Raw genomic sequence first — 27562 nt, 5'->3', positions numbered from 1 at the left:
TGTTTTTAATTTTATTTGATTCAAAAGGCAGAGGCTTTGCTTCAAGATTGATCAGATAAAAGAGGAAGATACAAGTATAACGAACTTTCCATTCAAAATATCGAAAAATATTATGGCCCCTTATTATCATGCTTATATGTTGTATTCATATTTATTTATAATATAGAATTTTTGTGTTATTTTTCCATTTTTTATGAAAATTGAGTACAAATCCAATATCTATTGATTTTCAATGTGTTATTTTAACCAGCCAATCAATATTTGATATAGTCTATTTAAAGTTTAACCAACCAAGCATTAAAATGTTGTTAAGACCTAAAACTGAAAGTAGAATTTAAATAATATAGAGCATTTATAAATGGGTATACTTGTTTGTAAATGTTTTGTGAATCAACTTTGTCAGAAAATTTCATTTTCGTAAGCACCATGAAGGATGTTTTGCATGCATGACATACACCAGTGGCAGATGATTTTGGATTTTTATGATTAAATTGTTTGTTAAAGTGGGTCACATATAAATTGACTGTTCTCTGTTCTAAAAGGAATCTTTCTTTCAATATGAAGGATTTTCTGATTGCAGTCGGCGTTGCCTTTGTTGCAGGCTTTTTCTATCTACAGGAAAGGAGAATTAACGATTTATATTTAGAGTTTCGACATGAAGTGAATTCCATGAAACTTGCTCACAAAGAAGAAATTCTTCAGTTACATTTGAAGATATTTGATTATTCAGAAAAAGGAAAAGCCCAACTCATGTTTTCAAATATGGAAAAGAACTTAGACCAAAGAATGAAAGCAGCAGAGGAAGCTCTTACTAACAATACCAAGAAGGTTTTGGATCAGATAGGTATAATTAAAACACATTTAACAGCTGTGACTCCAACAAATATATCTAAATACATCTTATTCCTCCTCAAAAGAGACTACATGATCTGGGGACATTTTTGTCATGCAAATTATTTTAAATGTAGAATTCAAATAGACATGGTAGATACGTTGTATATCCTTATATCGGTATACTAGTATACAAGGCCTTTTAACAAACATGCTATATAGCTGCCGTCACTCTGATTAAATTTACAATGCTAGATTGATTTGAATTGATTTTTCAAAGCACATTTTACTTGAAAATGTTTGGCACAATTCTATCTCAAGATCCCATCAAAATATAAATATATATAACCAGTTAGATTTTGGTCATAAGTCGTAAAAGTAATTCCTGGACTAAATCCGTTGTTTTGCGTAAACGGGGAAGAAGGAATCATGGGAATGTTGGTGGGTATAACGAAGTAGTGGCGCTGTGGGCCGTAATAAAACGTAAAGGGTAAAGATGCCGTATTCCTTATGGTCTTCCAATATAAAGTCCAAGAATTGGTGAATCAGGTTTTCAAATTTATTAAAGACGATGGTGAATAACAAACATGAATTTTAACAATATCTTACGAGACTTAATCGAGTTGGATGTGGCCGGTAGAGCGTCGGGCCTCCAAAACTGACGAGATTAATAATGGACATAGATATTTGTAAGATTAAGATTAAACAATAATTGACTTTTGACACTAGTTGAGTTAAATGATGGACAGGTGTGTTTCTTTGATAAAATGGACATGAAAGAGGTTATAAAGAAATTGTACAAATAAAGTTACTGGTAAAGGATTAACAAATCCCGAGGCATTAACACCTAACGAGCAACAATTATTTTGACAGATTCACAGAGTGTCAATAGGAATGCCTTAATCCTATTTCAAAGGGAATGAGATAAATAAGACACAATTTACTACAAATAAGCACATATTAAAAACAGATCAAGAATTTCACAGATAAACGTCCGAATTTAGTATAAAATATATTAAAAAGTTATTTTAATTCAAAAATGTTAATTTTTCTCGGTGATAATATCCTTCGGCCTCCGGGAAAACACGTCCTCGTGTTTTATAAAGTAACATCCCTATTGAAATGGTTGGTACTGTTGACCTTGGTACTGTCCGTTGAAGTTGTTGTACGCGGGGTAAGGGTTGGGTCCGTTTTGTTTCATGCACTCAATAGTATACTGTAATTTAGCTTTCTATTTCCTCGTATTGGGCTTCGACTTGATCGCGGAGATTCTCGATCTTTTGAGTTTGAGAGTCGATTGTAAAACGAAAGGAACTGATCTCTTGAACTTGAGTATCAATTCTAAATCGAAGGCATCCGATTTCTGCATCTCGTTCTTCTATCTCATCCCGTAGACTGAACAAGTCCTGATGTGCCAAGTAAAGATGAGTTGTTAACTTCTCGATTTCTCCGGTTTTCTTTTGGTTTTGTGCCGAAACTTAAACACGATCTGAGGTCATTTTATTGATTTGATTGGCATTGTTCAATTTAATCCGTAGGTCTATTATTTCCTGTTGCAATCCCGGTCTAGCATTTTGGAGGTTCTGAAGGTTTGTCTCTAGTTGTGAGACTTTCAGGATGCTTTCTGTTTGAATGGAGGCGAGCTGTTCCTTAGTTGACTCAAAATTTTGCTCGGTGTTATGAAGTTTTTGAAGCAGTTCTTTGATCCGGATATTTGAGTTTTTGAGCTGTTCTTTTGTTTTTGAAATTTCATAGCGAAGGAATGAAGTTACGTCCACACATTTGTGAAAAGCAGCTTGTTTAAGATTGTGAAATGGCAGCTCTCTAAGATATTGTTTTCGGTTTGAGAAAAGTTGAGCTCTGTGTGCATCGTGCAATTTTGTAGATTTTGATTTTTTAGTAGGAGCTTGGCACTTTTTGGCGTAATGTCCATACTTTCCACAGTTGAAACACACTGCTGTGGAAGAATTTTGATAGGTATAACTGTATCGTTGCCGATTTAAATTTGTTGACATCCATGTTGGTCGAAGGTAAAAGTCCATCGTGTCGTTTGATGTTTGGGGAAATTACACTAATGGGTAGAACACGTCGCTGGCGTAGTGAAAGGTACAACACAAAGGGGAACGTCCCGATTCTATCACCAATTATAACCAGTTAGATTTTGGTCATAAGTCGTAAAAGTAATTCCTGGACTAAATCCGTTGTTTTGCGTAAACGGGGAAGAAGGAATGTTGGTGGGTATAACGAAGTAGTGGCGCTGTGGGTCGTAATAAAACGTAAAGGGTAAAGATGCCGTATTCCTTATGGTCTTCCAATATAAAGTCCAAGAATTGGTGAATCAGGTTTCCAAATTTATTGAAGACGATGGTGAATAACAAACATGAATTTTAACAATATCTTACGAGACTTAATCGAGTTGGATGTGGCCGGTAGAGCGTCGGGCCTCCAAAACTGACGAGATTAATAATGGACATAGATATTTGTAAGATTAAGATTAAACAATAATTGACTTTTGACACTAGTTGAGTTAAATGATGGACAGGTGTGTTTCTTTGATAAAATGGACATGAAAGAGGTTATAAAGAAATTGTACAAATAAAGTTACTGGTAAAGGATTAACAAATCCCGAGGCATTAACACCTAACGAGCAACAATTATTTTGACAGAGTCACAGAGTGTCAATAGGAATGTCTTAATCCTATTTCAAAGGGAATGAGATAAATAAGACACAATTTACTACAAACAAGCACATATTAAAACAGATCAAGAATTTCACAGATAAACGTCCGAATTTAGTATAAAATATATTAAAAAGTTATTTTAATTCAAAAATGTTAATTTTTCTCGGTGATATATATTTGAAAGAAAAAATCATTTAATGACAAGGGAAAACAAACAAAACCCATACTGACGTTCAAATTCCACTGACGTTGCGCACGGTGTTGGTGTCAGTTTCGGTAACGTCAAAATGACGTTATTTTACGTGAAGTTCTAGAAAATTAATTTTATGTTGCTTTTTTCGCTAACATTTTTACTAAGAAAAAATAAAAACCCAGTAATACCGCCAATCACATGTACATAGTGCAATTCATTGAAAACACATGTAATTAAACTCTCATAAGTAGTTCAATGTAGATATAAAATACATCAAATAAATTATTCTGTTATGTTATTTTTCTCAATATTTGTTGGATGGGTCTTGATTAAAGGTAAAATAGTTTTCATGATTTTATAAACTCGGCTTTATTTAATATTTATTTGTTAATCTTGATTAATCCCGGGATTAAATTGAAATTCTCTTCTGGTCGGGTATCATCATGGTCTGTCTGACAAAGTATCAACTGTATTTTAATTATGTTTCTCCTCATATAGTCTATATAAAAATGATTAAAATATGTCTGTTTCAATCAGAAAATAGCTTTTAGTTTCAGAAAAATCCAAAAGGGAAATGTATATTATACCTGGCCGTACTTCGATGCAGATATTTTAGGTCTAAACTCTCACTGCCCTTTTGCATGCATGTTGCGTGTGGAAAATATAAGCATGAGTTTTCTCATATTAAAAAAAGAACTGTGTAGAAATAAAATAACTTGTTCGGCATCGCATTTTAAATTGATGTGCTTTCAATTCAACTGAGATAAATTCGAAACCATTCTATGTCATATATCAGTAGGCCCTCGAACCTGTCCTTTGTTTTCAGTTAGTTGTACGATTGTAACTATGTTGCTGATTAAGCATTGAATTAATTTTTCGTTCAAAGTACCTATTCCCATTCCATCAGCCATCACATAGACCCTTACATACTGAGTACTTTTCTCTTACAGTAGTATAGATCTTAATATTTCAAATAATTCAATTTAAAAAAGAAGAGGAATCGAACTTGAGAATCGACCCCTCCCTCTCCCTCACTTTTAGTTCTCCATGAAAAGAATTTTTAATGAAGTGGAGTTTAATTAGAGGCGTCAGTTGCATTTATTCGAAATATATTTCAGTTTTCTCCTCTCCACCCCCACCCCCCTTAATACGTACCTAGCTCACTGATCAATGATCGAAGGCTTCCTACTTCTTTGGATACCCGTGCACTTTACCTGTTTTATGGCATTGTGTGCCCTTTCCATGCTTATAAATGGAAAGAAAGAGTGTTTCAAAGAGCGTTTCGCATATGCTTTCAACAAGATTTATTTTTAAATAATTAATTTAGGTTGATGTTGAGGATTTTTTGGTGACGGCGGGGTCAGATTTTAATAAGATTGAGGCGATTGTATAGAGGCGTTATCCTATCCCTAAACAAGATTTTGTTCAAATAAATGGTTACTTGGTTCTATTTTGGTCGGTTTAAATGAGTTTAAAGGCTTTTTTATAATAATAAGAAAAAAAATGAAACATAACTAAAAAACAATTATGAAAAATGAAAGACCCATTGCTTATAACCAAGTATATAAATGAAAAACAGATATTTTTAATTGAAAGAAATAAGGTAATATAGCCAATCTCGCCTTACCCTGTTTCCAAATGTCGGCAATTCATATGTAAATTTATGTACCTATTTTTTGTTTCAAACAAAATAAAATATTTTTTTTTCATTTCATACGATGCTACCGAGTAAATGTCAAAAAGAACTATAATTGTAGTGAAAATCTGATACTTGATCTAAATCACTACCTTCGACAACCCCTAACCCTTATTCTATATTGGACTATTCAATGTACACTCGCCATGTAGAACAGTTTATAACAGCATCAAATAGAGTTGACACACTTTAATGTCAGGTTATTCAAATTGGAAATCATATCCTTACATAAATTTTGGTTTGTGTGATTTTTTTCTAGTGTCTTAATTCGGACTCTGAATGGTACAAGGATATATAGTTACAGTATATATATACTGTATACTACATGTATGTTGACTTTTATACTTTTTTTAGGATTTTGTCACAATTCCATTGAAAATTATTTTGGAATATACTAATAACTTTTTGAAAAGATGCACATTTCATAAAAATCTTCTAATTTTCAATATGTCTATTTTTAATGACTATACATATGGTTTATATTACCACATTTATACAATTATAGTTATATTTATTACTTTTGGACAATGTGTGACATTTATGTTGACTTTGTAAAAAGCCTGTAAAACAAGCACTACTTTATAGAATCAATTCATTTTCATATCTAAATAAAGTTTTGATTTTGCACATTTTGTATTAAATGTCGTTTGGTGCCATATTAGAAAAAATAATTCTTAAAGTGAAGGTAATTTCTGGAGTTTAGCATTTAAATGTGACGTTTTTGCCGTCAAATTCAATTGTGACATATACCTACATGTAGTGCATATATGTGAAACAGCAATTATTACTAAAAATTAAGACACCGCAAGTTAAATTTCTGTCTAGAAATCTTTTCCTTAATAACATGGCAACATTTTGTAGAATTAGAAAAAATTTTCAACATAAATTTTTCACCCAGCATTACGAAATTTACCATTTTACGAATCTTAAAAACGTTGTGACATTGAAACTCCAAACTTTGTGACACACCATCTTATTCTACATCCTCACAATAAATCGGCTTAATATCAGAAATCCAACATACATATCAACCCAAAATATCAGTATTTTATAAAATATAGTTTTAACACACAAAAAGGATTATCGAGATGTAATTTAAAAATAGATTTAGCTCATGTAATTATTATTCTAAGTAACCAAAGACTTTTTATGTGTTTCCCATATTTCGTCAATTAACGCGCGTCTACACCTCTGTCTTGGATTTTGAGCGACGCGTTCAGAGCAAACGGATTGAATGACATTACAATTTTAAAACTTTACATCATTTGTATGGAAGGGAATTACCGCCAAAAGTCTATGTATCTTGCTTTTATTCTTATTTTGCCTACTTCTTTATGCTTTGATATTATTGTAATTATATGTCACTTCAATGTTTTCATATTCTTCTTTATTACATTTCACTTCGGACTTTTATCATTCTTCTTTTTCTCCTTACTTCTATGTTGCTTTATTCTTGTAAATTCATTCTACTTTCTTTTAAACTTATACAGTTTCTTAAATAAATTATTAGGATTATCTCTACTACGAATGTTAATTCAATCACGCAAACAATGAAGCATATTCAATGAAGACGAATGGAAGTTGTCAAACCGTCAAAATTTAGTGCTGCATTATAACGCTAGGTGGTGTGGTGTTCGTTACGAGTTTTGGTAAAACTAGGAAAGCAAACCCGGGCTGGGGTTATTTGAAATTCTTCAGTATGCCTTAGCCTAATACTTTATCAATCGAACTTCTGAAGGCCGGATCCGATTTCACCCGATCCAATGATGGAAACTCCATATTTATTTTCTCTGGGCACACAGGAATAGCGGCCTCTTTTTTTCAGACATAACTTTATACCATACTGAATATGTTCATTGAAAGGCCGACCCACGTTTTGTAAGAGTAAGGGTCAAATAAGTTAATGTAGTAAAATAGGAAGAAAATTTAAATTTTATACTATAAAAGAAGTTGAATCTAACCCAAAACCCATCCCGCCCCCGAAATAGGATTTCACTGGCGTCGGAAGCCAATTGAAAGTTGGGGGGGGGGGCTAAGTGTAAGAATTTTTTTAGACCTTCAAAAAAAACCTGACAAGAAAAAAAAAGAAAAAACAAGAAATGTTCATTTTCCAAACCCTAATATCCTATTTCGGGGGGGGGGGGGGGGGTTAGGTTCGAACTCCAGTGCCAATTTTTTTCCAAACATCACCACTTTCCCCATTTCAAACCCATACTGCATCGTGTCCATGGAAAGGGGGGGGGGCTAAACCTACGCAGGAATGTTTAATGTCTATACATGTACTAAGTCTATCTTCGGAAAAAAAGTGTGGGCTAAGCCCGCCCCTCCCCCCCCCCTTCCCGGTTCCGACGCCTATGTATTTTCAAGTTTGGACAATTTCCTTTTTTTTTTTTGCTTGTCAAGTTGTTTTCAGCCGGGTAGCCTGAATTCTTATTCTCTTGTTGCCCCCCCTCCCCACTTTCAAAAACAGTGCTACGTCACTGTTCTCTCACCTGTAAAAAATTTAACTTTATTAAAGTTATTTTATTGGATAATTGAATTCCAGTTTAATTGACATAAAATTTTTTATATTTTTAATATCTTTAGTACGCACCGTATTTGTCATCAGCCAGGAGAGCTCAAAAAATCTTAAAACTCGAAAATTCTATTTGGTGGAGGTAAAGGGGGAGGGGGGGGGGAGCTTGTCAACTTTTTTTCAGTACTAAATTTTACTCATATGCATGCCATTAAGTACATGACTTTTATTATATAAATTGACTATTAGTACTGCAACAAAAAATGTAAGGGATGGGGGCAACAAGCCTTCCGCTGAACTTTTCCAGTAGTAAAAAATTACGTTTAAGAAAACGTTTTGTGGCCACCCTCCCCTCTACCGGTGAAACTTAACCCATAGGAGGTCGTCCACCCGGAAGTCAGTAAATATATTGAGACTTGGGGGTGTGATTGTACATTGTATATAATGTCCTCTTCTAGAATTTTTCATTCAAATTTTTCACTCTTGGCGGTGGAGAGCTGCAAATTTGTCCTATATACTCGGCACTTATAGCCATTGAGTAGTGAGGGATGTTTTTTCGTGCCAGCACCTACTGCGACACGGGACCTCGGATAATACGGTCTACATCTCATCCGAATGACCAAACTCCATGTCCTAAAGTAGGATTCGAACCCACGACGTATTGATCGACTCCTTAAAACTGTACTTCGTGACTCTAGAGCAGACGCCGTAACCACAGTGCCACTCGGGTGACTGCACCCGGGGGGGGGGGGGGGGGGGGGGAGTCATTATCCAAATGTACTCGAGAAGATTATCTATGTTTAACTAAATGCATGGTTAAAATGATTTAATTATAAAACACTATTAAAATTATATTATTTAAATATTTATTCATATAGGACGTAAAACTGGAAACGTTAGTATTTAAACATTGTTTTACGATTAAAAAAAACTATACGGGGGAGGGGTTGATATGAAGGTTGCGAACTTCTATACAGCCAGATTTCCCACGGAAGACTAGCTATCTATTGAAACTTCCCCGGGGGAAGTCCCACTGTATAGTCTTCCGAAGGAAGCATCACTATGTAGTCAGTCTCCCACGGGAATTCTTACCATCTAGCGAGACTTCCGAGGGAATGGCATGTATCGGGTACATACAGTATCTAATTTATAACAAACATCAGTCATTTGAAAATCTAAGTTCGATTGATAAAGTAGTAAGGCAGAAAATTGAAAAATGTCGAATAACCCCGGCCCGGGTTTGCTTACCTAATTTTACCAACACTCGTAGCGAATACCCCTGCCACCTAGCGTTATAATGCCGCACTAAATTTTGACAACTTGTATTCGTCTTCATTGAATATGCTTCATTGTTTGCGTGATTGAACTAACGTTCGTAACAGAGATAATCATTTAAGAAACTGTATATCAATTTAAAAGAAAGTAAAATGAATTTACAAGAATAAAGCAACATAGAAATAAGGGCAAAATGAAGAAGGACAAAAGTCAAAGTGAAATGTAATGAAGACGAATATGAAAACAATAAAGTGACATATAGTTACAATAATAACAAAGCATAATTAAAGAAGTAGGCAGAATAAGAATAAAAGCAAGATACATAGACTTTTGGCGGTAATTCCCTTCCATACATTTGCATCACATTTCGAATTTTTCTGCCAAATTTTATGTTTGTATTGTTTGTTTTAAGGAAGTTATCAACATTTTGTAATTGCGTGTGCGACGCCCCTGTTACCGGTCTACATGCGTTTTTCACGTAATTGACGGAATAGTCAAATTAATATCTTTAACAAATGGAATTTTTTTTATCAATATTTTTGTTAAAAAGTATTTTAGTATACAATTACCGACCGAATGATACATAATTTTCATATAGTGAATTGTTTTAAAATTATGAAAATAGCGCAAATGCCGCCACAATAGTAATTTTTAACTTTTTGACACCAACACCGTGCGCGATGTCTCTGTAAAACGCCTTATAAATTGTTATTGCACCATGGCGTTAACGCAAATTACTTTTCTAGACGTTCTATGAATTCAATGTGTTTATAAAAGATAATTTTTTATATTTAAGCGTTTGATACTGATGCAATCGCACAAGCTTCCTGTGCGGGAATTGCACCTGAAGGTCACTTTGTAGCTGCTATTCGAAGAGAGTGTGGTACAGACAAACTATCTTGTAATACAATATGTACCGGTGGTATTGCTAGCATGAGGAGTATATATGGAAATCAGGGATCTCCAACGTAAGTATATTAATTATGGTGCAAGTTCTTTGAATTAGTTATTTAACTTATTTTCAAAGATTCATAATTAAATTTTGAAAGTACAAGAGTATTGAAGGATATGGAGATGAAGGATATGGAGATAGCGAACAGAATTCAATATTAAAGTCCCTAAAACAATACAAAATAGGAGCAGAGCAAACACGGACCTCTAAAACATCAGAGGTGGGAATAAGTGCCATTGAGGAGTGAGCATCCCCTGCTGACCGGTCACACCCGCTGTGTGCTCCTTCTCATGATCGGGAAATAACGGAAAAATCCATCGTCAACTCAGTGTATAAATAATGGACTAACAATTACATGTAGTATGAAAAACGTCAGTCAGCATTAATGATTCAAAGATAAATTGTATTTGCTGACAGGGTCATTGTATCAACCATACAACGTACGAAATGATGACTTTAAACGAAACTGCTGATATTCTTGTGACACATCTGTTTCATATTTGGATATTTTAATTGAAATATACGTTAATGGTAATCTAACAACCAAGGTCTATGATAAACGTGATGACTTTAATTTTTCTATATCAACTTCCCTTACCTATTCAGCAATATAAATTCATCACCTGCATACGGAGTTTATATATGATTGCCACCACGACAAAAGGTCCTTATGGCAATTTTTCTAGAACAGAGAAATAACGTCATAAAGACGTGACGTTGCAGACGGTGAGCGTCGTCGCAGATTTTTTTTTTTTTTACACGTGATATACGTTTTGACACGTCTAGCCTTTATCGCGGTTTTTGAACATTATTACAGTAATAATGATTTAATTTCATTTATTTTATATAATTTAATTCTGATTTTCATTTTGGATCTTCTGGTCCACTGGTATTAATTCAAATGTAGGCCTATTTAGAATTTTATTTGAGGTCAGTTTCTTTACTACACGTACGTCGATCTCTGATCTATGTCATTTCCTCTATGTATATATAAAAGCTTAGACAAAGTGTTTTTCTACATAATACGGATGAATAAATGCAAATTTTTCTATACTAGTATAGACAAAATTAAAGTTAGGTGTTAGGCACGGGAATTTAATTAAAATTCTGGAAAGAAAATTGTTTTCCTGTATGAGATCCGCTCCAGTATTCTCAACATTTGTAAACATCAATCTAGATCTATGTAAACATGGAATCATCGGTGCATCTTCCATAATTTTTTGTTGTAAAGTGCTTTAATGCTATAACAAATTTGAAACTGAACATATTTCTTACAACAAAGATAAAAAGTATTCTTATAAGTTTCCCGAATCTTGCAAAATAATCAGCAAATAACAGACGCGAAATTGTTGTTTTCAGAACTGTAAATAAAAACAGGAGAGATAACTCCGACAATCGAAATACTTTTTAAAGGGGTACCAGAGAGGGGCATTCTTTTCTTCATTAACTGACGATCTTCATAGAAATTTGCTCCCGAATTATATATTTAAAAGACTTTTTAAAAATCTTATTTATCAGCAGTTGAAACGTTCTACTAAGTATTTGAAAAACATTTAGAAGGATTTTTTAAACACTTTTGAAACAAGATTAATTGTAGAATAAGAAATAGATGCAACATTGAACCGAATTTTTTAATTCAAAAAATCTGTTACGTGAGTTCTACTCCTTTTGATATGAAAACATTTAAATGACTTTAATTTTAAAATTATTTTTTCGATAAAAAAAATGTTTAACTCTTTGTTGTTTTTCTTCAAATTAATATTATAGTGATAACAAGCAAAAACTACCTTTTGAAATAAAACTGTTCAAAATTAAAAAGATAGATCAAGTTTACATTCGTGTCTTAATTTCATGAGAGAGAGAGAGAGCTTACATTTAATCCAGTTTATGTATGTAGAAATGAAACTTCAATAATAAGAATCGAATTATTTAAGCAACAGAATATAATGTAAAGAGCTCTCTACTGTTTTAGGTGTACCTGTACCTGTTTATTTTCGGGAATATTAAATAAAAGTTTAAAAGTATTAGTTATAGCTTTAAACATCTGCAGATTTAAGTCGTATACATAGCATACGTGTAAGTCAAAACATATACAATCCGTGTCTTATATAGTATCAAAGCAATGAACGCGGTACAGTTCTATTTCCACAGGAGTCTGAAGGTTTATCGTCCAAAAAAAAAAAAAAATCCGGAAAAAAATTCCATCCTCAACTAAATTTTTTTTGACAATAAAAACCAGACTTCTGTGCTATTATCAATCTATTACTCGTTTTATTATTGAAATTATAATAATATCAGATATTGGTTAGATATAATATAATTGCCCAAACTGCCGTTGAATAATGTAAGCGAAATGATTTTATTTTATGATTTATTGGTAAAATAATTCCCGTGATAAACATTAAATTAGAGGACTAAAACAATGATATTTAACCCCTTCACTTCCGTATCGGTCAAATTGACCGGTGGCGCGTTAAAACACGACTTCGCGAAAATAAGATCTCCGTATCTATTTCGTGGTAGCATGAAGGTATATAAGCTATATATCATCTTTTTGGAAATTTTCTCTACTTTTAAAATATCTAAAAAGATTATGTCTTGATTGCCGGTATTTAATCGATTTTACGTTGTGAAGACAAACGTGACTTTTTGAAAATGGCGTAATTTTCCAAAGCGATTGCCGATTTTCCAGACGTTTGACATTTTTTTCCTGATTAACTTTATAAAGTAAGTATGGTATATTCTTAAAGCATATTTTCTCTGCTTTTAAAATATGTAAAAATTATTGTTATTACTTTAAAGTATATTTTAAAAACAAGAATTTTCTTGCACTTATGTGTTTTTTCTCGATTTTATTTGTAATGTTTAAACAAAGCTCAGTTTTACGTTTATTTCTGTGTTGAAATAGGGAAAACAAAATAAAGCTGGTAAAAGTAGAGAAAATTTCCTTTCCAACAAGCCCTTACAGGCCTTTTTACGCTCCGTATTTTCTTAATTACGATAATTTGAATTTGTGACCTTCGCATAGTTTTTATGGAAAAATCGGTAAATATTTACATGTAACGTCAAGGTCGATATTGTTGCGTCTTACTCGAAACAACAATTTTTTTTATAAGACTCTTTTGACCATTTAAATATATTTTTTACTGAAATAAATGTATAAATTTACAACAAAATAGATTTCAAAAAACAAATATATACTATCGTTCTGCCTTTTGTGTGAAGTGAAATGTTAATTTATTCATCTGTACATGTAATGATGTATATTTCATGTAGTGATATCATAGACCTAAAACGAAGTCTATGGTGATATACCATGTTGATAAAAATTGTAGATTCCCTAAACGTCGATCTTTACTACAAAAAATCAGATTTTTAAATATTGTTGTATCTTTTAATACTGTATTCTTAATTTGCAATTTAATTAGATCTATATTGGCACAAAATTTAACAATACAAAAACTCGCATTTATAAATAAATACGACTCATCACTGTATGACTTGATACGAATTGAAATAACCACGTGTTTCCGCAGTAAACAACGTGATGGCCATCCGAAATCTGAACGTCAATTTTCATGATTATTTCACGACAAAGATAATCACATCAATGAATCAAATAATATGGACATGCCTTTGGTATTAGCAGGTGAGAATACGTGTATATTGACTGCATAGTTTAAGTTTAAAACGCAATTAGACATCTAGTTCACGTTCAAAAGAAAACTAAATGTACTCATGTACTAGATCTTCATATTTCAGTGTGCGTATTTCGCATTGTTCAGCCAATTTTGTGTTGCTTTTGAACATTGATGCTTTTGACAATCACTCGAAAGTTCAAAGTAAAATCAAAGTTGCCATAATAATGGATAGTTGTTTTCAGTATGTGTGTACCAGTGTGTACATGTACATGTACCACTTTCACATTAAATTTTTAGGGTGCTGGCACCATATGCAACAATACTTTCATCTGTGAATACCCACTTGCTATGCCTATCATGAATTACGAAGGCCAATTAATATGTAAGGACACCAACGAACAGGTAAATTTTTGTTTTGGTATTGAAAATTTCTGTATTTCTAAAATTTCAAAAAATAAAGTCTAATCTCATTTATGTCATTCTCATGATACTGCATTCATACAAGTTTATAAACATTTGATTTATATTTTGAAAAATAAGTGTTTGAAACACATAATACTTATGATGCTTGACTATTCATACAAACACATTATTTAAACATGTAATATCTATTTGAATGAATGCCGAGATATGGAACAAGCTTTTTTTATAGACTGCTGTTGTATTTCCAATCTGCATAAAGTATGTGGTTAGAATTTCCATTTTCTCATTTTTTCAGACAATTTCCAATTATCGTACATCAAATACATGGGTGGTCAAACTCACTGGATGGTTTATCAACACTCCCATGCTCACGAACAGCCTTGCCCCCAGGAATTTTGCCCTGAAGTAACATTGCAGTCTATCGTCTCCTTTCTTTTTACAACCCTGGCAGCCACGCAGGTATGAAATCTATGAAAGCCATGAAGGGACATAGAATTTAAAAAAAAATTATAAAAGTAAACCGAGTTCTTGATTTATACAGTCCGTTCTCTCGGATTGACAATTTGTTATAACAAATTGCCAATTCATTCTCACAGATTATCAATTCGTTCCCTCAAATTACACAATCCGTTATCTCAGATTGTATAATTCATTCTCTTAGTTAAAATGATTCGTTCCCTCTGAATGTAAACCCTTCCCATGATTTCATTTAAATTATTTATCTGTAGATATCGGATATGGTAATACATGTTTAAAAAATAGAATATTGTAGTATTTTACATCCTACTTTTATTACATATTACGGTCCAAAATGAGAAAAATACATGAACATTTTCAAATCCATGTGCTAGTACTGATATTTGTACAACAAAAAATCTTAGAGGTTTTTGTGTTACGTGTATATTAGAATAATTGAAAGTCCTAGATAGTAAAAGTGAATATGGGTCCTGTTAATCATAATATTTCTAAAATAAATATACGTTGAATTAGTTATGAAAGGTCAGAAACGATCGGTTGCTAAAACAAAATAAATAGAATGCACTTATTGATTAAAATGGTTGGATGTATCTGTACATTATATGTAATGAAATTCAAGAGCACAGTAAATCATAAGACTGACATTGTAACAAATCAAGATCTAAAATTATCAATCTGTGAAAACAAATTACCGGTTTGTAATTCGAGATCTCAAATTATGAATCAAGGGGGCGAATTAGTAATCCTTAAGATCGGATTGTGTAATTCGAGATCTCTTATTATAAATCGAGGGAACGATTTAGTAATCCATGGGATTGGATTGTCTAATTCGATTCGATATCATTTTTTACTTTTTTGAAAAATTTACGTGTCCCTTCATGGCTTTCGTAGCAATCTAATGCCAGTTTTTTTTATATGTTGCGACAGAGCATAAACAGAGGTCTGGCTTTAGTCAGATTCCAATATATGCTATTTGTTTTAGTTCAGTATATTTATCATGATGGTTTACTACAAGATTGTTGAATTATCAGTCCTGATACATTGACTTCATATCATTTAACTAACTCGATCACATAATAAATACAATTTTGATTTTAAAAGGAAAATCAGTTAAATGTAGTAATTTTAGCATTCTTAATTTTATTTATAAATGTAAATTTATATACACAATTACATGTATCTGTTTCAAAATACTTAAATCTTTTACAGGATAGAAGCTGATCACTTGTACTTGACTGCAAATAATAATGTCTTGGACAAGTCAAAGACTTTCCTCCAGTCTTACAGAGAAAAGACAGTTGATAAAAGAATAATGGACACAAAGTAAAAGTGCTCTTCAACATTTTGTTGAAGATTTCAGTCTGATTTGGAATTCATCTTGCATTATTTCTGGATTTCTATATATTTGGATATAAGCGTCAAATTTTCAACTTGTTGACTAAACAGTTTTGGGCTAAATATTGCCAATGCTATCTATTATTATTATTTCCCTCCAAGATAACATGTCAAGTCTTTATTGTACCCCTTAAGCTCTGTTATACCAGAAAAATCTTGTTATGAAATCATTTAGGTTTTTTTTCTTGTTTGATTAAATCCATGAAAATAAAGATTATTTTTAATGGCATCAAGAGAATGGATTTCTTGTTTAACAAAAAGATTGTACACATGTTTTGCTAGGGGTTTGTAAGAAGCAGACCAGAATTCTTTGCTTGCAAATTTTGTCGTTCACCATTTTTATTACGTCAACTATTAGATGATTTATCCATGTATGAAGCATTTCAAAATTGATATTTACTTACATTTTAAAGCAGAATTCTGTACTGATATGACTTTGACACCCTGAAGAACAAGAGTGTCAAGGTCAATTTTTAATACAAAAATGTTCTTTCATCTTTATGGCCCATATATATCTTACAAACAATATCATGAAATATACAAAAAGTGTCAAGAATGTGTCCAGAATGTGAAATAACAAACATGTATATAGCCAAAATCTTTAAAATGTTGTTGCTTAGCAACCACTTAAAGGTCATTAAACAGATACTTGAACTAAAATGATGCATGGATATTGCAGTTCTGATCCCTTCTTGAGAGTATAATTTATTCAGAATTTTTCATTTCAGCATCCATTGTGTAAAATTATAGCAAGAATATTGAAAAGTGTTGAAAAAAATTGATGAAACTTTCGCACTTATTTGACCTTTGACCTCCTTAAAAAAGTTCTAATAAGGTCAAACTTTAAGACAATTTATCAGTTGTTTGTCCCTTGTAATTTTATGACCTCACATCTAACTTTTATATGTGCTGGGATGCATAAATGTGTTTGGGATGAGTAAAAAATGAAAATTTCTGTCCGAAAATTAAAGAATTCTGCGTTGCTTAGCAACCCCTTTTAAGTAGTTATATGCAGAATTGAAAAAAAAGTTTATGTGTTTCATATAGTACAGTATAATGCTCTTTTGTGGGTATATCCCAAATTTCCTATTTCAACATACATCATACTTAATATTTAGCTTAAAGATGAAAAAGTATCAAAAAATTCCATAAAATTTTGCACTTAATTGACCTTTGACCTCAATTTTTACTAATAAAGTCAGTGGTTGAGTAATTAAACAGTCATAAAAAATCATCTGTAAGAAATTTCCTACAAAATGGTATGCAGTATGCCTAGCTTTCCCCTTGGATAAAAAAGTTAGAAATAATTTAATAATGTCATGTCAAAAGGCCTCCAAAATCACGTAAAATGCGCCGGAAGAGAAAGGGTTAAGAAAAAACGCGAGAAGAAGAGGATTCTAAACACTTCATCGCATAACAAATATTTTGCATGCATGCCACCTCGATCGCTAAATTCTGTCATTTTCAAAAGTATGCCAGTCAAGAAATATTGCGAACTAGTCGCATTTAACTGATTGAATGAATATCAAATTTCCGATTTAACTTTTCCCCCTTACGGAAAATTTCTGTATTAATTAATTTACTTAGTATATGATTCAAAACAACAAGGCGTTTACATGCATAATTATTATACCCCGCTTGAAAAGTCGGAGGGGGGGGGGGCACATGTATATAGTGATTGGAATGTCCGTCCGTCCTTCTGTTATACACACCGCTTATTCCCAACTCCTCTTATACCACTGAATAAATTTTCATGAAAATCCACAGATTTTTTTACGTAGTGCCATAAGATTGTACACCTCTGGTCCTATTTTACTTTTTGGTCGGTTACATATTTCGGATTTCCCTTGATTACAAAACACGGGCAACGCCATTCTTTTTATAATATTGAAGGGTACCCGTCTCCACCTATACCATAGAATAAAATTAAATGAAGTACTTTCATTTATTATAAATAATGCCATTTTCACCTCCAAATATATTTTTTGGTTAAACACTTATTTCATGGTTTGCCATTATAATGCATGGTATGGGGGAGGGGGTATCATTTAGTGAGCTCAGTTTTCACATTACTTCTAGTTGATGATTTACTATTTATATTTCCAATGTCTTTGTCCGAGATAAAATTACAAAGAGTTGAAATACTTTATTTCTACATAAATCTATTGTTTCACCGATAGACGCGTTTTAAAAAGATCATGCGCGGCGGGACAAATTAAGACAGAAGCGGGACTTACAGTAGCACATGGATTTGCGGAATCAAGATCATGTACATGACTGTAGTTACATGTATAAGGAAAAAATAATATTTTTTATGGCGATGAACAATCAACTGCCTAGTGTGAAAATTTTATGCGGTGTAATTCTGCAAAATAACACGCAAGCCACTCGATTGATCACAATATAAAACCAAAATTTAGACAGTTATTCATAATTTAATCAAAAATTCTATTCCATATCAAAATTTAAAAAAAACAAAATTAATATATTTCATTTGAAATTTGGATTAATGTTATAAAAAAAAATGAAAATAAACCCTAGTAGGTACATGTAGAATGGCTTTAATAAATCAGTAATAAATTACCCGCTATTTGTATATACTTGGTATATATGTTCTTCTTAAACTCTTTGATTTTTACAACAACAAAATAATCCCACTTTAATTGTTGTACAGAGTATACAGTAATTAATTGTATTTCACAATTTTTTTCTGTCTTTATATTTAGAAAGAAAAAAAAAGAATTCACAAATTTTCACAACCCAGTTGTATCTTGTTCATTGTTGTTGCCGAGGACTTTTTTTTGAAATATTTGGGAGCAATTTCTTTCACATTTGGAAAGATTTATCGTTATTCTGTATTAAAACAAGAAAGTTGACAGCTTGGCCTACGTGCATCGAGGGCCATGATTTTCGAATGAATTCTATAAGATTTTCAATTGAACAAATCTTTACACGAAGAAATATTTTAGTATTGTGAAAGTATGCTTTATATTACAAAGATAATTGATATTGAACAGAAGTCGTTTGCTTCTCCCAGCAATTTTCCATCAATGAAAGTAACTGTTTGTTTTAAATTTCACTGTGAAATATAAAACAACCAGTTACTTTCATTGGTGGAAAAATACTAAACAGTTATTACTAAGTACTACTAAATTATTATTGTATTGTATACAATAATTAAAATAAAAGATTTAATAAGTAAAAAAAAAATATTCTAGGAATACTCAGTGATATACATTCATTATCAGTATTAACGTTACGACGAAAGGTTAAAAACGTGTTCACTCTGAAAACTTTTGACGTTTGACGTTAGTGCGAAAGTAACAGGACGTCATTATTTACCTGTTAAAGTATTAGTAATATAAATGAAGGAAAAACTTACTTAGAGTTGACGTAGGGTCATAAAAATTCATATTTGGTAACTTCTAACCTTGCTCTATTAAAATCCATGGAAAAGTAAAAATGTGTAAAAATTGCCATAAGGACCTTTTCTCATGGGGCCAATCATATCTCAGTTGATTCGATACGCAAGAGCATGCTCTAAGTATGAACAATTTCTAAAACGAGGTAAATTATTGACAAACAAGTTGATGAAACAAGAATTTCAGCTGTCTCGTTTAATGTCATCATTTCGTAAGTTCTATGGTCGATACAATCAGCAAATACAATTTATCATTGAGTCAAATGCTGACTGACGTTTTTCATACATATTGTTAGTCCATTTTTTATACACTGAATTGAAAACGGATTTTCCCGTTATTTCACGAACATGACAAGGAGCACACGGCGGGTGTGACCGGTCAGCAGGGGATGCTCAGTCTTCCATGGCACCTGATCCCACCTCTGATGTTTCGGAGGTCCGTGTTTGCTTTGCTCCTATTTTGTATTGTTTTATGGACCTTTGAACTTGAATACTGTTCGTTATCTTCATATGTTTCATTCATCAACTTGTTTATCAATAATTTACCTCGTTTTTTAAACATAACTGTCAATTTTTAGATAAACTGATCACATTCTTGTTAAACTTTCTTTCCAACTCTCTCTCCCTCTGCGAGAAAATGAAATGGCGAAAGATATAGATCTGTACATTTAGGATGACACTGAAGCCTATATTTGAATAAACAAATGTATTTTTCTCACTGTGACATAGGTGTGCATATACCTGTATGTATATTAGGTATCATACTATTTACATGTGTATGATGCTACGTTTACACTGGACTAAAAATGCTATTTAGAGGAAACAACGCAAATTGTAAATATGTGAGATCATAATTCAACAAAGGGCACGCACACTAATATAATATGTTTTCAATTTTCTGACAGGGCTGTCTGTTTTGGATCATTTCATATATATCAAAAACGCATAACTTTGCAACCTGAGGACAAGGGCAGAGCAGGGATGGCAATGCACAAATGCAAAAATGGATGTGACATCACAAGCTGTGGCCCTAACTATTGTTGTTGTCGAGCATAATAAAGTTGTGAAAGTATTTACAGACAATTACTTTGGTCTTTTCATATATTCTTTTAACTTACATATATAAATTGAAAATTTAGATTAACATGTATATCCTATTTACTTCCTTTAGCCAAATATATGTGTATGGACCATACATATATCATTTTATGCAATGTTGATTTCTCAGGATAACTGAATATGTAAAATTATATTTTGTACTATATACCAGTATTTTAACATGTTTAATTAACGTAAATTCTCAATAGATATTGTAATATTTCAGAGAGAAGTTAATATTATTTTTGATAAAAGTATTATGTTCTAAAGGCTTGGTGCAAATGTATATAACTCTCTATTGCCTTATAAAAGAATTATCATACATTGTGTCCTTTTTACTGTTGGTGCATTATTTTTTTTAAAACCTTATAAAAGTTTCAATTTATTTTTGTAAAGTTCATCTTTAGGAATATACATTTAATACGGCACTCCTTCCATATATGATGCAGTATATCATTACAACTTTGAAATATTTAAACTCTGTTGTATAGACGATTTATAAAAAAAATAAAGCAAAATTCAATTATTTAATTTGCTGTTGTTTTATTGAAAATTAGTTGCTTGTCCCAGTACTTCACCCTAAAATACTAGTGCTAATGGACTTTTTTTTATTTAGATCATAGTTTTTCCTCAAATTGACTGTTCTGTTGAGTAAAAAGACAATACATGTAGTTTGTTTAGTTTGTTAAGTTCTTACAAGTGTCTTAATTATTATGAAAATCTTGGTAATATCACTGCCTTATAATAAAGTGTACAGTCAAAACCGAAAAGATTCACTAGTAGATAGCTAGATGACAACATGTCCCAACTTATCCAAAAAATCCTTGCCTCGGAGTAACCTCTTTTCTAAATATTATGATGATGAAAATTTAAGATTCAAGAACATATATGGTAGAAAGCAGAGCGAGCACATTATTGACAAAAATGGACGTAAGAAGTACTCATGTTTGACCACATCAGATATATGCTTTTCACAAGATATTCTACTTGTTCAGTTGTAAATTTTACTTTTCGTTCCTTTAAATCCATAAAATATTATAAATTTCAGGTGCTCAGTGTGGTTACCTAAAAGGTGCATTGTGATGGTGTACCGGTTTGTATGTACATATGTATCAGTTTAATGGGCTGCTTTAAAAATGAGACTCAAGGAGGTTTGCTCCTCAGCTTTTATTTTCTCAGCAGACTTTTGTCATGGCCTTGAAAAATTCTACATTATGTTTTAGTTCTTACAATAAATTTTGATTCTATAATGCTTGTTAAACTATATTCAATTAAAACCCCATGATTAAATTCCATACCGAAAACATCTAGTGAGGAACAATATTGAACTATATTTTGTGGCGGATGGTTTTTTATTGTTGTTAAGTGTGAATTCCTATTTCTTACATACAGCCTGCACAAAGAGTAATTTTAAGCAGTGCAATGTTCTGTGCTGATCCTAAATTATATATTAAATTAACTATCATGAATTCTATCATCATATTTGGCAAATATTTCGGGAAAGTCTTGGAAAAAATAGCCCAATTTTAAGCTTAATTAGCCCTATTTTAAATAATATCTTACGATTAACATCACAGACTCCCATTTTTATATCACATTACGAATATACATGTATAAAATAATTTTAGCTACTCTGCTTAATTTAAGAAAAAATGACATTTCTGTCAAATGATTTTCTTGCTTTTTAACGAGGCCCAATCTAGTTGGAAAATACGAAAACGATATGATAAAAAAATTTCAATTCTTAGAAATATATTTGTATGTATTATGCCAAGAAAAATTAGAGTGAAATTTTGTTACCTTGCCTTTATTGTAGGTAAATGGGGACACTTTCAAGATATGGACCATTTTCGTGTTTTTATACACAATTACATACTAACCTCCCATAAAAATAAAGTAATTGACAAATAAAAAAATATTAAATGAAGAAATGTTTTGTTTTCACACATATTATGCGATTTTTATTCCTCTTTTAAAAAAATGAAAAGAAACATTTTTAACACACGACGTTGTTTTACGTGGAAAAAAGGTGGAAAGGGGGGGGGGGTAAAAAGGCGACAAAAATTACGAAATTTACTAAAATCGTGTCGTATTATATATACAAATAAAGTATTTTGGTGGTTGTATTTTAATGATTCAGAGACTTTTTTTTAACTCAAGCTAATCCATGCATATTCAAGTCCGCAGTAAAAAGGGATGTGCATAAATTCTTCAACATATTCAAGGAGAAAGCCTAAATTGTTTACTATTGGTTGCAGTGTGTTTTTGTTTTTCTAACTCACTAACTGAAATAAAACAAGATAAAATTAATGAATTTGTACCAATAAATTGATACCTCAAAGTAAATTATGTTCTACAAGTCATGATTAATTTTTTGAAAATTAGAACATGTAAATAATAGAAATGCCAGAATGAGCCAGCTTTCAATATGCACAGTCTATAGAGCTTCCAGGAATGCAAGATCAGCGAAACATTTTAGCGCAATTTGACGTCATTTTAATTGTGACGTTATTGTATTCAATTGGGACGGCAGTCAAGGTACTGTGACATGACTGAGTTGACGCTGCTGCGTTAAAAACGTATGCGCAGATCAAGCAGATTGGGCCTCGTTAAATTTTTAACATCAGAAAAATAACAGTTCTGAGTACAGAAAGGTCAAATTATTTACTATGCGAAGTAATTTGAAACTATTTTTGTTGACACAATTTTTAATATGACAGTTTAAGACAGTTTGATCCATAATACATTTGGATAAAAATATTAAATAAAACACTTGAAGAATTGATTTATGTGTTAGACGTAATTATAGTGCAAAAATTTCATATTAATTGCTCCGTAGTGCTAAAACAAGCGAGCTGGCCTCCATTATTTTTTTTTATTTAGACTTGTGTGTAGATTTTTAAAAAAATATACTTGACCAAAAGTTTTCAATACTTTTGACAACAGGAACCAGCCTCCCCACAAGCTGCAGAAGTACATGGCATTAGTTTTAATGAACATTCTGTCCTCTACAAATATTTGAATTTTTCAATTAAAATTTGTAAATTGTCATATACAAATTTTAATTGAAAAATTCAAATATTTGTAGAGGACAATTCTTTTAGGATCGGGACGGCAACAACAGCATATCTAGTTGGTCTTTCAGAAGATGAAATCAAGGGTTTAGGTCGCTGGAATTCAGCATCAGTTAAATCTTACATTAGAGTGCCAACTTCTAGATTCTCCAGTTTTTCATACAGCTTCGCTAGGCAAGGCTTTCCGATCCGATATCTACGCTACAACAGTAGATATCGGATCGGAAACCCTTGACTACCAGGATGTACTAGCAGTTCATACGACTTACGCAACCAGTAATGACGTATTTTAACCATTAGACGGTTGAGTTGTTTGCGACACGGAAAAGTAATAACACAAAAGGTTAAATTCCAAGCTTATTACATTTTGTAACGCATGTTTTAAATTTATGAAAGCAATAATTAGATTATAAATGGATGATATACATTTATGCTCTTATCAATTCATTAATATTTGATTCAAGTGGTGAACTTGAACTTTAAGAATTTGTATTCAAATTATAGATGGACAACAATTCATTTATTGCATTTTCGCATCACTTCAGCAAAACAATAATGGATTTACTTTACAATGATTGAATTATTGATCGCAGAAATTTAATTCAAAATTGAAGGTGAAAAGTTCTAAAATTGAATTATTGCACCCTGCAAATTAATTGATGAAATCTGATGATAAATAAAGATTTTTTGCTATCAATTATTATAGTTCAAATATTAATTTGGATCCTATAGAAGACCAGCGTCTTGAGGAATCCATCAAATGACATGGCAAGAGTGGCACTTAGATGGACCACAGAAGGGAAAAACAGGAAAGGCCGACCAAAAACAATGTGGAAGCGAACAGTGGAAAAAGAACTTACAGAAATAAATCTTACCTGGGGAGAGGTGAGAAGATTGCAAAGAACAGAGAAGAATGGAAATCCCTAGTCCTTGTCTTATGTGCCTCCAGGTGCAACAGTTTTGGACTTTGTAGGTAGGTAGGTAGGTAGGTAGGTAGTACACCAGCGGGGAGAGATATAATAAATACAAGCACATGAAAAGTGCATATTTTATACATGTACATGTATTTATTTTCAGTGGAGCTTTCCTAACTGTACCAAACAAGAGCACCCAAGACTTTTATTATTGCTTGAAGAACTATTTTTAAGTACGCCCTTTTTGAGTTGAACCAAGGGGTACTGTAATAGTCCTTAAATAATAACATTCAGTCATCTCTCTCTTTTATAACTGATTCAAAAGGTGGTGACATTTCTTTCTGGTTGATTTGACGATACAGAGATGATTCAAATATTATACTAGAATTCCAGTCAGTTATGGCTCCTTTCATTATATCCATAAAAGTATCGTCTCTTGTTTGTCTTTTCGGTTAGGAATTTTGCAATCAGTATTTGGCATTTAAAGATGAACGCAACCAAGCATAAACATGTAGTTCAAGCCTAAAATCGAAAGTAGAATTTAATTGTCAATCCCTGCGAGCATGTATTGGTATATACTTTTGGGTGTACATAAACGTGGTTTTGGATTTAATTTTTCATGATACATTTTGCTAAAGTAGGTCAGATATACTGTTTGTTATTCCAGAGAATTAAAAGAGATGTCTTGGAATTTGAAGGACTGTCTGATTGCAATCGGTGTTGCGTTAGTTGCAGGCTTTTTCTATCTGCAGGAAAAAAGAATTAACGATTTTCATGATTTATATTTAGAAATTCGACATGAAGTGAATTCGATGAAACTAGCACACAAAGATGAAATCCATGCGCTAAGTTTGAAGATGTTTGATTACTTAGAAAAGGAAAAAGCTAAAAATTTGTTTTCAAATATGGAAAGGAATCTGGAAGAAAAAGCAAAACTAACAGAAGAAACTCTTAATAACAATACAAGGAAGGTTATGGATCAGATTGGTACATACTCGTTGTAATGAATTTCAATTTGACGTAAAATTAATCTCGAAGCTATTCATTTTCATTGTTAGCTATAGAAAATGTAGCTCTTTGATTGAGAAAATTCGGACTGATAGTCTCTGGGGTTTATCTGTTCAAATCTCCCCAAATAGAGAGCTACACTTCTGCAGCTTAGTCGTAACTATTTATTGAAGCTGATCAGAGAACGGTGTATTTAAACTAAGTGAATACAGAGAATGACTTATCATTTCAAACTTTCTTATAAAAATGTAAAAATAAAAAAGAATGTAAGTTTTTATTTATTTACCAAGTACGAATTTTATATTTCTGGGTATTTGACAAATGGTATGTATTAATTGATATAAAAAATACATATTAATTTAGCTCAATTTATCTTGAAACAGATTAACAATTCGAAAAGCTTATAGTTCTCAATATATTTTGATATGAGCTAAAAAACAAAAAGCAAATGTACAGAAACAAATGATAATATGAATGCAAAAAGCAGAAGCGTCTTCAAAATAATAAAAAAAAAACCCACTGAGTCTATTTCTTTACAGATGGCATAGAGAAAAGATTAGGGGTACCAGCTGCATTCTACTCCAGATTAAGTCAACATCATCATAATTCACCTCCCGGAACAGTTTTAAAATTTGACGACGTCAAGTTAAACATCGGTAGTGGTTACAATCCAACCAATGGAAAATTCTCAGCTTCGGAAAATGGAATCTACTTTTTCACCTGGAATTATCTCATAAACGATGGGAATAATGGGTACATCGGGGCCTACGTGAACGGGAAAGAAGAAGTGGACACTTGCACATATTCTCATAATAATCCATTTAATTTGGCTACCGGATCACTTGTAATGAAACTTAAAAAGGGCGATGAGGTTTGGTTACAAGTATTTTACAAACAAGCTGGATTCTTACATCCTTCTTCATGGGATATAAGTTAATAGCATTGCCTTAATCAGAATTTAAGATCAGGAACTACTGGAACAAGACCGCCTGTGCTGAGACAGTTTAACCAAAACCATGGAAATGTGACAATTAAACCTTTCTTTAGTGTGAATTTTTATGACCCTTGACCTTGACTTTGAAATTTGATTCACTTTTGCAAAAAAAAAAAAAAATCAAATTTCATCCCTGGCTTTCATTCTTTTCATGGTATTTATTTTAAAAAAGACATTTTCTCGAATATATATATATATATATATTTCGAGACACTTGAAAAAAAAACTTTTAACTATGGCCTTAAGTTTTAAATACTTAGTACAAGAGTTTTTATATTTCACTGGTGTGTTAGCTGAAAGGTCGGGTCATTATCTTTTTTCCTTAACCGTAAGTAAAAAGTATTGCTGTTGCTTGAAACATGTGTAGATTACCTCAAGACAAAAAGTCCATAAAAGAATGCAAAATAGGAGAGAGAGCAAACAGGGACCTCCAAACATAAGAGGTGGGTTCAGGTGTCATGGAGGAGTTAAGGCTCTCTGTTGTTGTCAAACCCTTCTCAAAGGGTCATCATACATGTACAAACAAACTTAGGGTACTTCTGTATTAATATGACTAAACATTTCTCTGCTTGAGAATATTACAGGCATTTCAGGCATATTACAGGCATTTCCAATATGTTTATTGGTCTTAATATATAGTAACAAACTTGCATCTATGCATGTAATGGAGCACTAAAAATAAGCTTTTCTAGCTCAGTCGTTCTTGGAAAAGATTTTAAAAGATGTAACAAGGTTTTTACGATGTCTTAATCATAACTCCATGAAAGAGGGTGAGGCATTTTCTGTGAACAAACTATGTAAAATGGCGTTAGACAAAGGTAAAATTTGAAATTAGAACACGTAAAAGAGCAGAAACAAATGTTTTCCTTTGTATTGTAATATATTAGAATAATGTTCTTATCAAATCATCAACCCAGGTTCATTATTTACTCTCAGTTCGTCTGTAAAAAGTTTCAAAATAAAAAGAAAGATAA

At 32.1% G+C, this 27562-nt stretch overlaps 1 protein-coding gene and 1 long non-coding RNA gene across 4 annotated transcripts; both read left to right on the top strand.

Moving 5' to 3' along the window:
• The first annotated feature begins 308 nt into the window (after window positions 1–308).
• On the top strand, window positions 309–27562 carry LOC134251804 (multimerin-2-like). Of its 3 annotated transcripts, XM_062734225.1 has the most exons (3): window positions 315–844; window positions 9988–10159; window positions 20406–21035. In XM_062734225.1, exons 1-3 carry the CDS (start codon window positions 559–561, stop codon window positions 20554–20556), a joined length of 609 nt encoding a protein of 202 aa, XP_062590209.1. In that variant the 5' UTR covers window positions 315–558; the 3' UTR covers window positions 20557–21035. The 3 variants fall into 3 exon arrangements, with proteins under 3 accessions (XP_062590208.1, XP_062590209.1, XP_062590207.1); XM_062734224.1 differs by lacking the exons at window positions 9988–10159; window positions 20406–21035 and adding an exon at window positions 26134–27562 and having other exon boundaries at window positions 309–844; XM_062734223.1 differs by lacking the exons at window positions 315–844; window positions 9988–10159; window positions 20406–21035 and adding exons at window positions 25095–25573; window positions 26134–27561.
• On the top strand, window positions 13516–16664 carry LOC134251808 (uncharacterized). The gene is made up of 4 exons (XR_009988822.1): window positions 13516–13792; window positions 14082–14186; window positions 14503–14666; window positions 15894–16664. It is a non-coding gene; the product is annotated as an uncharacterized LOC134251808 (long non-coding RNA).

Source organism: Saccostrea cucullata, unplaced genomic scaffold (genome assembly GCF_032062105.1).
Source record: "Saccostrea cucullata isolate Sc308-1 unplaced genomic scaffold, CSIRO_AGI_Scuc_v1 ctg118, whole genome shotgun sequence".
Classification (NCBI taxonomy): Eukaryota; Metazoa; Mollusca; class Bivalvia; order Ostreida; family Ostreidae; genus Saccostrea; species Saccostrea cuccullata.
Note: the sequence above shows the minus strand (reverse complement) of the source record. Positions and strands in the feature narration are given on the sequence as shown.